Raw genomic sequence first — 18,843 nt, forward strand, 5'->3', positions numbered from 1 at the left:
TGCGTGGCTGTATGACTATAGGGGGATTTTGTTTGCTGTGAATGAGTTTTTTTGTGTGTTTATGAGTGAATGAGTAATGCAGTCTCTGTGCCAAAAATGAATTCAGCGCAGACTCATAAAAGCCGTTGTGTATCATAAAACACACACAAACCACTCTGAGCTGCCTTGACACAATGAAAAGCTCAACGTTATGCAAATTGGACTTTATAACGAGATAGTCACCCCAGGAGTCGACATATGTTGAATTCACAAGAACCAAGGCAGCCGGAGAGAGACTAGCACAGATTTGTTCCCACAACAAAATTCCTCTAATGTACGCTTCCTGCAGAGTATTAAACTTACTGGAAAGAGTCAAGTGTTTAGCTCCTCTTTTCAGACCCATGTGGCCCCTGCTTTTTAAACCCCAGTGATTTCACATGTAGCAGTGCTGCTTTTCTGCTTGTGGTTGAATCATATGATTTAATTCCTCAAAGCTTTTGCCTGAGGAGTAGAAATATTATCTCTCCTGTCTGATTAACCACCAAAAACAGTTTTTCGGTTGTAAAATATAAAACGTCGACGGCTATCTGAATAAAAGCCGAACATGCCGATGAAGAAACTGCTTCACAAAGCAGTGTGTGATGAATTGTGGGGCTGAATCACATGTTGTGATGCACCCAAGCAGGTGCAAGAAAAGACTGACAGGAGGGTTTTATAGATCCATGATGCAGGAATATAAAGAGGGTGCAGAAGGAAATTAGCACGACTGAAACCTGACAAGAGCACATTTTTTACAGTAGATATGCCAATGAGCAAATTTACTGCTGATATTTGAATGATGTTTGAGGGGAGAGTTATGTAGCTAAAGGAGCTTAAATCCAGGAATGGAGACCTAAATAGTGTGTGAGATTAGACAGGAACTCGAGAGTGGAGAAGGAAATTCAGGAGAAAGAAAGAATAGCAATAGAAACACGAGCAGTTTGACTACGCCAGAGATGGATGGATTGAGCACATTTACATTTTAGACATTTAGCCAAAGCTCTACTTCAGAATCTCTAAAAACCCCCTCAGACTCTTATTAGCACCTTCCCATATCGCACATTGAGTTGTGTAATCAGCAGGTTTTAAAGTCTTAAAATTCATTGAATTCAGTTTCTTCCAAAGACCCAAGAAGATATTACAAAGTCTATATAGGAAGTAATGTTGATTATAAACATCGGTTTGTATCCAATTGTGAGCAGTTAGGAGATATTATACACATATAAACTAAAAGTATGAGTACAGTTGAATGGGCATGCAATTCAATCCTCTTTTTGTGGAGTTTTCATCAGACCAATACCAAGCATTAATGCTAGCAGCAGCAGCAGCAGGAGATTCAGATTCAGAATACTTTATTTAGTTCCAGGTGCCATTAATCTAATTAATCATATCATTAGACAGGACAGACCATATCATCCCTGCTGTTTTTCACCATACAACCACACTTTGGCCAGCATGATTGTGAAACAGATATTAGCTCGAGTTGTATGTTTATTAAAAAAAGAGTTAGAAAGAAACACAGGAACAGGAACAGGAACAGACTTCACAGTTGTACAGGACTGCCACCATCCCACAGCCACCTTATTGTCATTGCTTGATATGTTCGTAATGGTCATCCAGTAGAGTCATAACCACATCATAAAATATGAATTCACAGCCAGTCACTCTGAACAACCACCACATTCACAGCCCAAAAAAAATGTGACCATGACTTAAAACTATTGTCTGGACTGACGATGAGCAAAGAGTTGATGATTCAGTCTGCTGGGAACTTCACAATGAGTGCAACACCAGTGTAGGTTTAGCTTTTTAGATCCCCAAAGGTGAAGTAAACATTAATATATTGAGATGTTTCTGAGTAAACAAGAGTCTTTACAAGGCTGGTAGATTTTTTTAAGACTTGATGCGGTGTGACTGTCGTATTAAAGCACGCCGCTGTGGTTCACTGAGCAAGGCACCGCTCTCCCTGCTCTTTCTTGACTCTGTCCAATCACTCTATTTCTGGATTTGCTCGACCTCACCCCTCCAGCTGTTGGGTCACTTTGTGCCCTTTAATGTCTCTCCTGAAGTCTGTATTCATGTTCCCGTCTCAAAGTTGTCGTCATTTCTTTGTTCAGTGTCACTCTGTGTCTTCTGTGTCTCAGCATTATGACAAAATCAGACATTAGCCGACTTTAACACACATAAAAACTATACCATCACTGCTGGCCTGTTTTAAAGAAGAAACAAGGCTTGAGTTGTGAATCTGCGACAGTGCTGAAGTGTTTAAATTGTCTGTATACTTCTCTGTTTGGATCTGTATTACTTTCTGGTCTGATAATATTATCTGAAGTGTTTTAGTGGTTTTAATCTGCAGCAGAGCAGCCACAGCCTTCATGTCCTATGGGTATAGGAGTGTTTGAGTGTTTGTGCACGCGCATGCACTTGAGTGCGCAGAGTGTGTGATAATAATATCCCTTGTCAGCCTCCTGAAGATTAGCCTCAACGGGAGAAATCCTCTGTCATATCCCCTCACCTTATTTCTCTCTCTCTCCTTCTCTCTCTCTCTCTCTCTCTCTCTCTCTCTCTCTCTCTCTCTCTCTCACACACACTCTCTCTTTGTTATCAGTCTAATATTGTTGTACAGTTGAATGATTCCTTCTTTTCTGAATTCAACGCTCCTTTTTTCTTTGCGCCTCTGGAGAAAATTTGGGTCACAGAAGCTCTGTGATTTAAAAAATGTATTTCAGATCTTATATGCTTTGGTTTTAGATTGTTTTGGTACTGATTATCTGAAACTGATTTGTTGGAATGATCTTTTCTCCCTTGTTTGTTTTCTTTTCTCAGATCTGCATTAGGCTGAAAGTAATCCAAGAAGAGGAGGACCAGCCCTAACTCAGCCTGGTCCTCTCCCACCCTGCCGGTTATAAGCGATGTTTTTGGGAGCTGGAGGCCGTAGCACCGTCAGCAGAGCGTGTGTGGGGGCCCTCCTCTTTCCCAGCACCCCTCCTGACATGGGATGCCAGCCCCCTGCCTCCCTGCCCTGAGCTCTCCTGGGGTGCCATGAACAGCTACAGAGACAGAGGGGTCACTTGCACCTCCTCGGACCTCCTGGATGGAGGCGGAGGAGGGTTGCCCCAGCACACTCCGTTTCGTCACACCCCCAATGGCCACCTGGCTCCCGGCCCCACAGACTCGGCCATCCAACCACGCGTGTCCGTGCCCAAAATGGGTGTTCGGGCGCGGATTAAAGAATGGCCGCCGCGCCGCGCACAGTCCAGAGAGTCGCTGATTGAAAATGGGCAACTCAGCAGCAACCGCCACGGAGATGACTTCAATTGCTCCACTTCAATTTCCTCATCAGTTCTGTCATCTGACATCGGGTTGGTGCGGGGAGGAGTTGCCAGGTTGCCACGGCGACGGTCCAAGGATGTAGAGTTTAGAGGAGGGTTTGTCGGTGAAAGAGGTTCACCTGTGAGCCTAAGAGTGTTCCCTCCGCTAAGACAGCGCTCAAACAGCGAGGTGACGCTAAGCGAACAGGATGAAAATGAGGTGAGTTTTCAATTGTCAGTCGCTAACACTAATAAAGAGAGAGGGAAAAAATAATGTACCTTTTAGTTCTGTAGTGTCTGTAGTATGCTGACCATCTTAGCTTAGCTTCTGAATTAATGCTGAGTCACCCTAAAATCCTGCGGATGGTCTGCTTTGCTTTCACATCAGCTAACACTACTTGTATCCACTGATATGGCATCTCAAACGGAAAATTCTCTCTCCATTCTTTCCGCCCCAAGGTGGAGGTTCGCGGAGGTGGCGGGATGGGGAACCTGTTCAGAGAGTATGGTAGCACCTCCTCCATCGACATCCAGGGCATTCCTGAGCAGAGCTTCTTCGACATGCTCAGCCAGTTCCACCAGGAGAGGCCTGACCAGCGCAGCTCAGCCCCCATACGCCTCGGGGAGCTGCTGCGTGCTCCAGACTCAGGTGCACCTTTCCCCTCTGCTCCCTCACCTGGCCCCATGGGTGGGGACGACAGAGGAACAGGAAGGAAGGATGGAGCTGAGAGAGTGAGGAAGAAAAGTGGAGGGACGGAGTCGTCATTAGGCACCTCCTCTTTGTTCAGGAAGCTTAGGAGCTCCAGTCGCGGCGAGCTGGACAGTGGCAAAGGAGAGAATAATGAGGATGGGGGAGGCCGGGGTTCAGCAGACACCTCCTACAAACCATGGGTGTGTCCCAAGAGTTTTGTCCACTATGATGCTCAGAGCATCCTGTTTGACCTCCATGAGGCGGCAGCTCAGCGGGGCTACGCCGCCCAGAGAAGGAACACCGCCACAGGGGCGTCAGCTGCATCAGTGTCCTTGTCTGTTTCCAGATCCTTGGCTCCCAGTGTGAACGACCCAGTTTACTCCAGTATAGAGGACCTGACCCTCAGCCTCGACCCTGGTTCCACAACGCCCTCCGTGGGCATGGACCCACTGGACAGGCCTCCTGGAGCCCACAGCTCGAGCCCGCTGCTCCTCTGCTGCCCCCACTTCCTTAATGAGACTGGGGGCCATGGGGAGCGCAACATCAGCTTCCTCAGCTCATCAGCAGAGCGAGGAGGGGACGGAGGAGTGGAGGGAGCGAGGGGTTGGCTGAGGAGGAGTAACGCCAGCGCCTCAGTGCTGGAGGTGCCTATTGAACAGCAGGTTACAAGACTGGACAGACTGAAACTGTACAGCATAGAGCACGTAGACCTGGGGGCCCGGTACTACAGAGACTACTTCCATGGGAAAGGTAACACTGAGACACATTTACTTTACGATGTTGATGCCAGTTAGTTATGTAAGGATCACAAGAATCAAACATATTGAGAGATTTATACATGTTATTACAATTGTGACCATACGGTCGCATTGCATGCGGTGTCACCACTCACACCACAAGCAAAATTTATATGGTTTTACATAAGACATATAAAGGCATTGAGACAAGATCTAACTAGAAAAAAATCAAAACAATACATCTAAGTGTTGAATGAGCCATCTAGAGCTAAACATTCAGATATTTTCATTTTTACCTTCTCATACTGTATATTAGTGCTGAAACATCAGGTAAAAATTTGTAGAATCATTCAGTCTTGGGCTGCAACTCAAGATTATTTCCATTATTGATTACTCCTGATTATTTAAATAATAATCCACAGTGATCAATTACTGTTGATTCTCAAAAATGTGAGAATGGGCTGTCTTTCTTTGTTTTCATATCGTCATGAATTAAAAGTACCATTAATCAGACTAATTCAGCCATCTGAAGGTGTAACCCGGGGAAATTGTGATTGCCATGTTTCATGAATTTATTAGGTCAACAGCAGATGAATCAATCATGACAGAAATTGTACTTGGTCCTACAGTATAAACACACAAATCCCTTTTTATTCGTCCGTTTAATTTGGATGACGTAGATCTCATTTGTCCAGCCAGTGTCAATCCCCACATCTCGTCCTGCGGCTGTTGATATCCAGCTGGGCCTGAGCAGAGCAGAGTGGGCCAAGCTGGCAGCGATCCCAGAGTTTTTATTACACATGTACCTGCCAGTGGACTGTTGGCAAACTCTGAGCTGATGATACACCACCTGCCTTTCTGCACAATCACAAGCACCACTTAACCTGGTCAGCCAGTGCAGCTTTGTATTACATCTGGTTTTCAGTGTCAGAAGTAACACTGAACTTCAGAGAGGAAATGTGTGTGTGTTTGTTTGTGTGTGTGTGTGTGTGTGATGATTGCCTGTCCATATGCGTGTGTGTGGGCATTTCTTGTCAGCATCACCTCCTCAGACACTGTGGATGAAACGTCCCCTCGGCAAGCATCATCTGGCTGCACCCTAATTAGTGACAGATGCTGTTAGGAGCACATGTGTGCAAGCAAGCGTGTGTATGAGTGTATATATGTGTGTGTGTGTGTGTGTGTGTGTGACAGAGAGAGAGAGAGAGAGAGAGGCCTGCAGCCATACAGATAAAGGTTATCATTCCAAAAATATGTTCATCTGCTGACTCGTCTCCAGCTTAGCTGTCCCGCAGAATGCCGCTGTGATTGTGTGTGTGGGTACTGTGATGCGTCCCATGTGCACGACAGAAAGCCTCATCAAAAAGCTGACATTTTCACCACAGGACATGGCATGGAAGCTAAGCAGGCCTGAGTCTCCTAACGTGTGCGTCGTCCCGGTTCATTCCAGTCAGGAGGAGGAATACTTGTCAAGCTAGATTCCTCCCAGAGTGTCTCAAGAATTTGTCTTTCCGTTCTCACACTGCCTGTGGCGTTGGCATTACCACAGCTTAGCTTAGGAGCTTTAAAAGAGGACATGCAAGATGCTTGTGAAGTGTGTTGATAACTTTGTCTCAGCCTCTTAATGGATGAACATGTAGGCGGTCAACACTAATAACAAGGATGTTAATTGCAGACTTATGACACCACATTTTGCTCATTTCCTGGAGGACATTCAGTTATGGTGTTATTGTTTAAGTTGAATTGTATTTAATGAAATCTGCTATTGTGGTGAAGCATCTCTGTGACCACACAACTGTTTAGTCCTTTCATCGTAGCCTTTCTGTAGTAACAGTTATCACTTTCTTCGGGTTATCCTTACCTGTCAGCTAAATTGATTTTGTAATTCTCTGAGTATTGATTACTAGATAACATGTCGTTGTCTTAGTCCTGTCCTTGACTTAATGCCCCTCGTCTGTCTGCTTACCCCACATTACACATACATTACCTGCTGTCTTTTCTTCCAGCCCCTCTCTCTCTTTGTCAGGCTCTTCTCTTATCTATCTCATCTTTATCTCTTGAAGGTTTATGAACTATTTTCTCTTTCTCTGTGAGGCATCAAAGCTCAGTACCTTTTAGACATTTACGATTCAAAATCATAATATTTTCAGTTCAAGACTGGATTTTATTTGGGTTTCTTTCTACAGCTGCTTGTGTTTAAACATCACGTAACATTTTAGATGTTTGTCTTCTTTTGTTAAATTTTAAAAAAGCTGCAACTAATGATAGCTATTTGTCATTCATTCAGTTCATTTCCTGTTGACCGACTAGTCGTCTAATCCTTTTAGCTCTAAAAACCCAAATTCAGGAAATATATCGGCACCAATGTCATAAACATTCCTGATGCTTTACATCTATAAAATCCACCTCCTCCCTCCTGTCATTTGTTGATGTATCCAACAGAACTCAGACATGAGGTTCAGACATGAATGAATGAACATTTTCTCCACAGCACAAACATTGATCTCAGTCCTCTCCTTCTCCTTCACCAGAGCACTCAAACTACTTTGGGACAGATGATAAGTTGGGTGCTGTGGCCGTGAGCATCCGCAGGGAGAAACTGGAAGACACCAAAGACCTGAAAGACCAGTACCAGTACCGCCTCATCGTCAGAACAAGCGAGGTACGTGTAAATCTGCCGTTTGTGTTTGTTTGTCTCTGGGATTTCGAGCGATGACAGTGATGAGTCAGTACGAGTGTGCACACCAATCTCTTACCTCCTTTTGTTTTACCCTGCCCTCACTTTCTGTCCCTACCTGTGACTCTCCTCACCCTCTCTGCCCTGATTTTATCCGTCCCTCCTCCCCCCTCACCCCCTCACCCCTTGTCTCCTCTCTGCCAGTGGAAAATTCCACCTGCCCAGTTTCAGCACCGCACAGCACAGCCAAACTAAACACCGACTGCTCCAGCCAAAGTGTTTGGCCTGCACTCAGAGGGAGCACACCCAACCACTTTTCCACTTTGATGGATCAAATACTAAATGTATTAAATGATGGGTTGGTGATCATTGAGAATTAGTTAAGATTCCCTGTAGTTTCCCAACCGATTTGTTCATTTATGGGGTCATTCATGTTCAGAGATTCTGATCTGTGCACCCATGCAACAATGAAATGAGCTCATTATTGACAGATGATTCATTTTATAATAGGTAGTCGTTACTGCTTAAACTTTTTCTCAAAAATAAATATCTTTGACTGTAAGACTGAACAAAAATGAGACATTTGATTATATCACCTTGATTTGTGGGAAATTTTGTTCTGTATATTTTCCCCTTTTTTAGACTTTTAAAACAACTAATCAGGAAAATAATTGGCAGATTAATCGCTAATGAGCATTAGCTGCAGCGTTAGTGTCAATTACTTAATGACAGACAGGGTTTTACAAATATTGTCCTTTTTGTTTTCATAGGTTGTGTTCGAGAGGTTTGAGCTCCCTATGAATATTTAGTTTGATGTATTTAATATTTGATCAACACCTGTGTAGACTTGTGAAGGTCACTCAAACAAACAGCAAACTTTGCTTCTGTTCATCGTGGTCATGTGGTGTCTTCCTCTGTGTGGCTGGCGCTGTGTTGTTTTTAGCTGGATTACATGGCTGCCTGGCCTCATCACCTTAGCTCTGCTATAACAATGGAGCCTCTCCGCCATCTAAGTACACAGAGCTCAGCTAACAGACTCAGCCAGCAGACCCAGGCCTACTGTTCCCACACAGAAAGAAAAGAGATTGATTGCAGACTTTATTCTCTCCCACTCAAGCCGCAGCTGCTCTCAAATATCCGTCCCCCTTAAGTCTGTCATTTAATTCTGTGCAGCAGTGCTGACACAGCAAGGTGGAGAGACTTCCCCTTTCTCCCCTTTTTTTCCTCTCCTTCCATCACACATTCACACACACGCTTTCCTACTCAGCAGTCGCTCACTTCACTGTCGCACAGAAGCTGACAAGTTGAAACGACAGCTCCATAACTTCAGCTCGGTGTGTCAATCAGGTTTCATTTCTCTGCGGCACACCCGAGTCTCAGAGCTTCAACTGTCTCTCCGGCCCCTGCCAGCTCCAGAGTCTGCCATGCATTTTTAATGATTTGTGTGTGCTGTTGTACGTACGTGTGTGAGTGTGTGTGCAGTGAGAAGGAACAGCCCGCTCCTCCCAACTGTATCTGAGGTTATTATAGTCTTACTATTTTGAAGCAGGTCAATTTCCCCTCACCAGGGAGCAGCAGTCTGTGGCAGCACAATACTGAGCAGAATATTAATTCACAATACGCCTCGACTTCAAAACCTCCACACAGAACAACTTCACTGTGTGTGATCGTGTGTGTGCTTGGAAATCGTAGCTTCAGGGCAACAGGGCACCATTATGAGTGGTGAGACATCCCTCATCTGATGAATCCACTTGAAGCTCCCAAGCTGTTAATCATCCACCCCCCCATCTCCAGAGGGGTGGTGCTACAGCTGAGCCTGACCTCTGACCTCTTACAATACTGTACAGCTATTCTAACATCAATAGTGTGTTCCTCTGTGTCTTTTTTGTGTTGCTGTTTGTCCAGGCAAGGTCTCGGGCAGCCGCACCTGCCTGCATTTTTTTGTGTCTTTGACAAGTACAACGCAGGAAAACACAGCTCTTTACGAGACTATGTAACATGTGGAATTATAATTATCCAAGCAAAGGAAAAGGAAAAATGGAAATAGATAAAAATAAAAACTACTAAATAAAGTATGTAATTACGCAAATACTTTTGATTTAAAGAGAGAGAGAAGGAAGAAGAAAGAGCGACACACCAACCCTTTTAACCCCGATTAATAAGTTGGTCTTGTAGAAAGAGGAACAGATAGAAATAAACCAAATAAATAGTATAAGTGATGATAGTAATAATATTTCATTTCCTGGTTTAATTAAAGCAATCTATAAAAGGATAGATATATAACTTTAAATCAATGCAATACCTTTGAGACATGAGAGTAATTAATGACATTTTCAGTCATCATAGACGTCAAGTCTGTTAATACATTGCTTCCAGTTTTACAGCCTTTTTTTCTTTCCCCACATTTAGCTTGTGACCCTGCGGGGCTCCATTTTAGAGGATGCGGTGGCATCTACGGGGAGGCACGGCACAGTGCGGGGGCTGCCGCTCAAGGAGGTCCTGGAGCAGGTCGTCCCCGAGCTCAACGTCTCCTGTTTGAGACTGGCGCTCAGCACTCCCAAAGCCACCGAGCAGCTCCTCAAACTGGATGAACAGGGGGTGAGTTATGTGTCCGCGTCTGTTTTTGCATTTTTATTTTTGGCCTTGTGCAATAAAACTGGAAGTTTGACAGTTGATCCAGCAGCAAAATACATAAAGTGAGTGAGTCAGTGTCCCACAGTCAGTTAGCAGGCTGGTTCAAATGCAAACTGATAATACAGTGGTACGTGGTATGCTCAGATAGTGTGTGTAAATACAGATTTATTGTTAGTTCAAAGTACAGAATTGTACTGAGGGCAGTGAAAGCTGAGTGAAGCAGGGTGTGTAGCTGTAATAGCTTTAATGTTTAGCCATGTTATCTCACCTTTATTTAATGGAGGGTGAAGTACAAGGTGGAGGTGTTTTGCCAGCACTAGGCTTGTTTTTGTTTGTGTAGGTGGTTTATAGAACAATGTGGCTGTGCTAAATGTGCGTGTTTAAGTGCATCCAGAAATGCGCTGGGGTTAAACTCGAATCCGTCACATCTACTTTGACATTAAGTTGCATTAGAAGCACAAGGTTCAGGCTGCAGTGCTTCAGCTGTGTTTGTAATGTTGATGGTATCTCTCTGCTGCCTTGTAGTTGAGTCAGAAGCACAAGGTGGGTGTTCTGCTGTGCCGTGCGGGCCAGAGCACAGAGGAGGAGATGTACAACAATGAGGAGGCGTCGCCCGCCTTCTCTGCCTTCCTGGAGCTGCTGGGGGAGCAGGTGCTCCTCAAAGGGTTCACCAAATATGCCGCACAGCTCGACACAAAGAGTGAGTCTTCGCAGGAGTCCCTATCTGACATGCGCTGCGGTCTATAAATGTTTCTGCAATTTTACATGTCACATGCCTGAATAAGCACCTGAGTCACTTTTACATAAAAATCAGGATGGTATTAACATTTCCTCTGCACTTTCACCACAGTACATGTCTACATTGAATGTTGTCAGATTAAGTTAAAAAGGCTGCAGCAGCACAAGGTTAAACATGCACTTCATGTTTGCCATATTAAGGTCATTATGATAAACTTAATTGTCATCTCCTAGGCTTTGAGAGCATAAATTCAGTTTGATAAATTATGAAATAATGTGAACGAGCATTTTGAACAGCAAACAGGAATCAAATGAAAGTCTCAACTAAATGTCTTGTCATATACTATTTGTGCTCTGCCAGACATTATGAAATAGGCAGCAGAATCTAACAATTAGGAAATTGACAGAAATGTACTAGGAACTTCAGTAGAGAGAAACTGTTTAAGCTGTTAAACAGAAAAAAACAGCCTGTGAGGGAACAGAAAGCTCTCTTGTATCCTAACAACAGTTTCTTCCCCTTTTTCCGGTAGTCACCACTGTGGCTCTTCTCTTTTTTACATCTATGTAAAAGACACATACAGTATGTCAACAATCCATTACTGTAACAGACAGATTATGTGTAGTAGTAATAGTAATAGCCATAACTCCAGCTGTTACCCCTGGAAAAAAGAAAGTTAGAGGACTTAGATTCAACATCACTGTTTCATCTGTAGTTCACAACTTCTGATGTGAAATTAAAATATCCTCTTCCTCCTCCTCCTCCTCCTTCTCCTTTCTCCTCCTTCTCGTTTCTCCAGCCGACTCTACGGGCACCCACTCCCTCTACACCACCTACCAGGGATACGAGGTCATGTTCCATGTGTCCACCATGCTGCCATACATGCCCAGCAACCCACAGCAGGTAAGAGTTTATGAGCAGCCCCACCTAAATTCACCACCACCACCTCGGCCTGTGTGTGTGTGTGTTGTGTCCCAGGTTCTTAGAGTTTGCTGTGTACAGCTGAGAGCTACGTCCATGACTGCCCTTTCTTGTCACCTAAAGCCTTTCAAAGTCTGTCTGTGGTTGTGTGACAAAACCTCTACCGTTTGTTCTGTCGAGTCGAAAACTACAGCAAGAATTCATCAAGTGGAAACTCGTGATTTGTATCACCCTGTTCATTTAGAGTCTCCTTCCTCTTGACTCTGATGTTTATAGTCTTTGTTCTCCGTGTCTTGGCTTTTCTGTCCTCTCTTCCTCACTGGCTTTTTCTTTTGCCCTCTGTCTGCCTCTCACTCTTTAACTGGATCAGAGCTGGGTGGGGTTCAGTAGTGAGTAGTTTCTTTATTTTCTCCCTCTTTTTTACTTCTCTAAATAAAGCTGCCTTCCTACACGTCCTCCTGAGTGCTGTGTGTTTGCAGCATAGGCTGTGTGCGAGTAACCTGTGTGTAAGATAACAATTTGTGTTTTGCATTGCAAGTGTTTGTGTGAGAGGTTCACCAGGGCGAACGTGTGCTCGGGATTAGTGTACACACTCTGTATGTGTCAGTGCATCACTGCACAGCTGTGTAGGCTGTGGAGAAATCATTTGTTCTCCCTCAAACATTAAAAAATATCAAATTAATCTTGTAGATTGCAAAACTATACTTTTACTTTTGTTTAACTCATGTTATCACAGCCACAGAAATCTGTTTTGTTATTGTCAACAAACTTTTTTCAGTCATATCTTCTTGTTAAACATCTTCTAAATGGTGAGTCAACAAGAAATTAAAGGGCTGCACCTTTTAATTGAGATGATTAAAAGTGTTTATAGTAGTATCAATTCTTTAATCAGAGCGTGTAAATTTATAAATGGCACAATAACTCCATCCAGAGGTTTAGAGACTGCAGCAGCAAAGAGGTTTACTTCCTCAGATGGACCTCTAGGTGGCAGCATCCGACATTAGAAATAACCTGCAGTGGAGGAACAGGAGGAGTGAGGTAGAAATATTGAGTGTGTGAAGGCTCAGAGGAAAAGGAGAGCACAAGCTGGGCCTGCACAGTCATATTGTATAACTAACAATGAAAAGTACAGTAAATAACTATTGAATCTTTCATGTCAGCAGTATTTAATTATAATTAGATTGGATGCTGAAATAGAAAATAGTTTATAATGTACAATAAAACGTCTTGTCTCATCAATTATAACAATTAGAGTTAATGTTTGTAACCACTGCATCAAGCACAATGATCCACATTTTCAAAACTGCTGTCTTAGTAGGAGTGAAGGATGCTCCTTTGGCACCATGCTGGAGAATCTGTGTGTCTGTGGCCAAACAGTGGGCTGGATTACATAATTGGTACTTTCACACTTCCCTCTGCAGATGAAGAGAGGATTGGCAAGCTCCGCACCACAGACACAGCCTGGACTGTGCCACGTCTCCTACACGGACACAGATAGACGAACAAACCAGCTCACACACAGACACAAATAGCCCACACAGGATCCGAAAAACAAATTACATAAAAAGCTGTTGTTTGGTGTCTAGTAGTGAGCGTCTCAATCTCTCATTTCTCCTGTCAGACTGAGTCAGTTGTGTCTGTGCCGGTTATGTTTGCTCATTTTTATTAATTTGTCTTTTTTTTTTATCTCTCCTCTCCTCTTCTTCAGCTCTTGAGAAAGAGGCACATAGGGAACGACATTGTCACCATAATCTTTCAGGAGCCAGGAGCGTTGCCTTTCACCCCTCAGAATATTCGCTCCCACTTCCAGCACGTCTTTGTTATCGTCCGTGTGCATAACCCCTGCTCTGAGAACACCTGTTACAGGTAGATGATCAGAACAGAACAGATGCATGTTGATTTACACACAAAAATAAATCAGAGTTTCTCACACTTCAAGTCCTGTCCATCACCTTTTTTTTCAGTGTTGCTGTAACAAGAATGAAGGATGTGCCTCCCTTCGGCCCACCCATCCCCAGCGGTGTCACCTTCCGTGACCCAGAAACCTTCCGTAACTTCCTTCTAGCCAAAGTTATCAATGCAGAAAATGCAGCGCACAAGTCGGAGAAGTTCCACACCATGGCGACACGAACGCGGCAGGAGTACCTGCGCGACCTGGCTGAGAACTACGTCAGCAGCACACCGCTTGATTCAGCAGGCAAGCTTAACAACCTCATCTCCCTCGCGTCCAAAAAACGCGAGCGCTCCAAGGCAAGAGAAGGAGCGGAGCTGGGGGCTGCGGGGGCCGTCGCCTGGAGGGTCCAGGCCCAGGACTTTAGTGGAGGAGGGACAGAGCTCCCCTGTGCCTTGGGTTTGTCAGCCGAATACATCCTGTTGATAGACTGTTCCACCAAAGAGGTGGTGTTTAACTGTTTCTGTGCGGATGTGATCGGCTGGACACCCGAGCGGCTGGCGGTGAAGATCTTCTACGGAAGAGGAGACCACATTGCAGTGCGGGTACCAGAGGGCTGCACTCACGACATCAGAGAGATGGTCCAGAGGTTAAAGGTGAGACTTTAGAGCTTGTTCAGGTGTAGAGGGATAGTGCCTACCAGAGCAGAACATATACATCTCTTTGGCCTTTCAGCCACAGAGCTGCTGCTTGTGTTTGGGACGGTGGTGTGTAGCAGAACAACTAGAGCTTATAGGTGCCCTCTATAGTTGAATTAACAAAGTTATATTTACATTCAGTGTTTCTCACCAAATTGTGTATATATCAAAGTGTGTATATCCTTGAGGCCTGACAAAAATCCTGAATTATTTACGTCCTTGCTTACTAGCTTGAAGTTTTTACTGCCTTTTTGGGTGCCCCATAAATGTAGGAAGTCATAACATAAATTTCAGTCCTGTAATTCAAAAACGTGTCTTCAGACCCTTCATTTGTACTCTAACATGTCTTTTGTGGTTTTTAGTATGTGATTTATCACATTTCTGTCTTGAAAATTGGAATAATTGTTTTCATTTCAAGACCTTGTTACCCCTTGGTTCTGTTGTATCTGCTTTGAATCATCAGGCTCGGGGATTTCCACAGTTGGTATTGTTTTTCATTCTTTGAAAGTTTTCCAAAGCATCCTGGAAAACCTGGAAATTCAACACTGTGTTTACACTCAGAAACAACAACAGAGCAACAAACAGGAGCAGCTGTGAAGATAATTACAAGAAGCAACATGTTTTGTTTTGTTTTTTTGTCAAGTGTCAACTCATAGCTAATAACCTTCAGAACTTTAAACCAGGCAACCAGAGCTGAACAGAAACATTATATAGCATGAAGGTACTCTGTGAAACCATCTAACTCACTTTTCCAGTGAACTTGTGTGACTGCATCCACTGACTGATGAGCGGCATTTCATATTGTGATAATCCCTGTGAAATTTGATGATTTAAATGCTGGGAAAAGGAGATTTCCTGGACTCCAGCGAGCTTTGTGTTAATCCGAGAGAAAACAAAATATACCAGAAAATGAATAAATCTTTCTAAAAATACCAAATAAATGCTTATTAGAGTCTGATAAAGTTTCTAGAATCAGAATTGAATATTTTACGCCCTTCATGGCCTTTCCCTCTTCAGGCTGTTTTATGATGTTTCCTTTGTACAGATACTATTTTAGTACACAGACAAGAACACATTAATACTGCAAATCTAATATTTATTTATTCACACCATGTCCTCTCCTTGCCAGTCGCTGACAGTGGGATGTGAGACGGTGGATATGACTCTGAGAAGAAACGGACTGGGACAACTGGGCTTCCATGTTCGCCTGGACGGCACCGTGGCTGAGGTACCGTCAGATGAACATCTGCCACGCCAGATCTGAAATACTCACTTATGAAGATTCCTGGCAGCACTTTAGCAGCTTGTTTGAATACTTGGTCTGTGGTTTTCTCCTGCAGGTGGAGGAGTACGGCTTTGCCTGGCAGGCGGGATTGAGACAGGGCAGTCGGTTAGTGGAGATCTGCAAGGTGGCTGCGGTGACGCTGACTCACGAGCAGATGATCGACCTGTTGAGGACGTCGGTCACGGTCAAAGTGGTCATCATTCCTCCGTACGAAGAGGGGGGCCCTCGCAGGTGTGTTAAAGTCTGCATTTTATGTTCCTTTGAAGATAAACTAATGAGAGTGATTCATTTTTAAGCAGTTGTTGTGAACACAGATGTTGAGGCAGTTCGTGACAACATAGGAGGGCGCTTAGTGTTAGCAGGCAGAGGTGGAAGGACGAGAGGGAGCTAGAGTGAGTACAGGACACTCTTCACTCAAACACACAAAACGCTTGGGTGAGATAGTGGCTAGACTCCAATGTTCTGAGAGGATTTTGTGTGGGAGTGTGTGAAAAGAGGAAGCGAGCGAACAGAGAGAAAGAAAGACGAGTAGTTCAAGGGGAAATGGGCGAAATGAGGCACAGAGACAAAAAGAGTGTTTAACGAAAATTCACAAAATCTGCCATTCTTTGTTTCTCCCTCCCTCATATCCAGTCATCTCGTCCAGCATACCATCGCCGTGTTTCCTCTCCTCCGACAATCCTTTTCTTTTCTCTGCCGTCATCCTTTTCCAACCTTTCATCTCCACATACAGCCTTGACAAAGAAGAGAATAACGAGGCCTTATGAGGCGCTGATGTGGTGTTGCAGAACACTTACAGAGGTGAAGAATAATCACAATGCGTGTGTACTCTCTGACTGAGAACAAGAGCTCCTAAATACAGTAATTGTGGCTGGCTGTGTGATCGCACAGTGGTTAGATTTCTTTAATGTTAGAGGCAGTTTAATTACACCAAGTTAAATCCTTTTGACACACACACACAACCACGCATTCTCTCTCTCTCTCAAGTGGCAGCTGATAATTAGAGTCTTGTATTTCTCTCTCCCTCCCTGTCTCTCTCTCTCTCTCTCTGTGACGCGTTTGTGTGCCAGGCAAGCAGATTGCATGAGATTAAGGCCTTGAATCTGCAGGGGGAAAAAAAAGGAGACCGCAAAAAAATAAATAAATAAAGGAGTGGAAGTGATTAATTAAAAATGCATGCCCTGTGCGAGTGAAAAGGAAGGGAACAGAGGGGAGGGTTAGCAAGAGAGAGAGAGAGAGAGAAAGGCAGGGTTGAGTGTATTGAGTTGGAGAGGCAGAGACGCGCTCAGTGAGGAGGACGTGTTTCAACACCACAGAGAGTGAGAGAAGTGGGTGGAAGAGAGAAACAGAGAGAGAGAGAGAGAGACGAGAGTTGGTTTTCCTCGCTGTTCTGTCTCCGCCATGCACACGCAAGATGGACGGATACAGTGGAGAAAAGGTGTGATGTTGTCGTGTGTTTGACCGTGTGTGTGTGTGTGTGTGTGTGTGTGTGTGTTGGGGAGCTCCAGCTGTGTCACCTCAGTGTGATGGAAGAAACACTGCATGTGAGCATATGTAGACTCTGCTCTCTCTAAGGTTTGTACTCTTATTAGGCAGCGGTAGGGATTTTGATTGATTTTAGTTGCATTCCTTGATTGATCAAGATGTTGTGACCATGTGTTGTGTCGATATGTTCATTGATTAATATTTGTAAACAGTGGGATTGTGCACTGTTATTATACTTCAGTTGAAGAAGAAATGTCATTTGTTTTCTACTAGTATTTATATTTCTTACAGACATGGCAGAGTAGCTTAATGCGATTTATCCACGTTAAACACTAAAACGGTTTACTCTGTCATGTCTCTCTATGCAGATCGTTTTATTGTTATTTACTCAAGCTTTCAGAAAATTAGCCACTCAGATTCCTGCTTCCACTTAAATACTACTCTCCTCGCAGTGTTGAAAATTTATACTTAAAATTTGTGCAGCATTTTATTAGTGAAGGCATGCTTCCATAGTTTGTTTTTTTTTATTTGGGTTGTAGCTGAAACAATTGGGCAATTAACCAATTAGTCAAAAGACAGAAAATGAATCAGCAATGATTATAATAATCTGTTAATCGTTGAAGTCACTTTTGCTTATTAGTCTTCTGACAGTAAATTAATGTCTTTAGGTTTTACACTGCTCTTCACCTTGGGCCAAATGAACGTTATTAATTAATCAATTCATTTAAAAAAACATTCTGCAACCCTGTTATTTGCAGCCCTAATCTGGGTGAACCAATCCTTTAAGGGCCACATCCCACACTGTGCCCTCACCTCTCTTATTTCTCTTATTTCAGTCTTTACCGTGTTGTGTTTGTGTCACTTTAACTACTTTTTTTTATCCCACTCTGGATTCACCTCACTGGAAACTTCACTTTAACTCTTAATCTTTACACTGTTTCCTCACCGCCATCGTCACTCTCTCCAACTCGTCTCCTTCTCTCTCTTCCTCTCAGCATTCATCTTGTCTTGAATACATCCTCTATGCATATTTGATGCCTCATGCCCTCCTGTAATAGGCTGCGTGAATGAAATAATGATGATGTGTAAAAGATATCTGCTGGATATTGGGCTAGAGGCGACTATGAGACATATTAATCGAGTGAGCTGATGGTCATCACCCATTTCTGCCCTCTTCTCACTAACCAACTTTCTCCGTCTGTCTATTCAGGGGATGCACAGAGGAGTATGAGATGAAGACCATGGAGCAGAAGCCAGAACCTGAGCCTCTGGCGGCAGGCTACCGACCCTCGCCTCGCCCGTCGTGGCGATGGGACAGCCCACCCATCCCTCAAGGGCTCCACAGTGCCCCCAACCTGCAGCGCTGGGTCCCCATGGGTCCCCCACCCCCTCCACTGCCCCGCTCGACCAAGACCCTGATGCCCGTTCCCTACAGGGAGCCCCAGCATCTCAACTCAAAGAGGTGAGACTCAGCACCGCTGTGCCAAGCCATCAGCCGTCATTTACTGCATCAAAATTAGCAGCGGTTTATACTTTATAAATAGTAAATTTGCCTGTCTATACAGCTGATAATTTTATTTATTCGGGTACAATAAGGCAAGTGACAAATATTAGTTATTAAAATAAAATGTAAAAGAATTCACATTGTTTTTAACAATATATATATTTATAAAGCAGTGTATTTATAAATGATGAGAACGGAAAACAGGTGCAAAAATGAAGGTGCATTAATGTTTAAATAAAGCTCAGTACCACTACC

At 43.8% G+C, this 18,843-nt stretch overlaps 1 protein-coding gene across 2 annotated transcripts in view; it reads left to right on the top strand.

The window, feature by feature from the left end:
* The window catches only part of sipa1l3 (signal-induced proliferation-associated 1 like 3), a 69,908-nt gene that overhangs the window by 40,931 nt on the left and 10,134 nt on the right, over positions 1–18,843 (top strand). For both annotated transcript variants that reach the window (XM_070828752.1, XM_070828753.1), the window contains exons 3-13: positions 2,845–3,549; positions 3,789–4,770; positions 7,289–7,419; positions 9,844–10,032; positions 10,594–10,768; positions 11,604–11,707; positions 13,434–13,591; positions 13,690–14,272; positions 15,444–15,542; positions 15,655–15,830; positions 18,295–18,546. In XM_070828752.1, coding sequence (XP_070684853.1) covers positions 3,061–3,549; positions 3,789–4,770; positions 7,289–7,419; positions 9,844–10,032; positions 10,594–10,768; positions 11,604–11,707; positions 13,434–13,591; positions 13,690–14,272; positions 15,444–15,542; positions 15,655–15,830; positions 18,295–18,546 — 3,338 coding nt within the window. In that variant the 5' untranslated portion in view covers positions 2,845–3,060. The remainder of the gene's footprint in view (positions 1–2,844; positions 3,550–3,788; positions 4,771–7,288; positions 7,420–9,843; positions 10,033–10,593; positions 10,769–11,603; positions 11,708–13,433; positions 13,592–13,689; positions 14,273–15,443; positions 15,543–15,654; positions 15,831–18,294; positions 18,547–18,843) is intronic.

This window comes from Pempheris klunzingeri, chromosome 4 (genome assembly GCF_042242105.1).
Source record: "Pempheris klunzingeri isolate RE-2024b chromosome 4, fPemKlu1.hap1, whole genome shotgun sequence".
NCBI classification, from domain to species: domain Eukaryota; kingdom Metazoa; phylum Chordata; class Actinopteri; order Acropomatiformes; family Pempheridae; genus Pempheris; species Pempheris klunzingeri.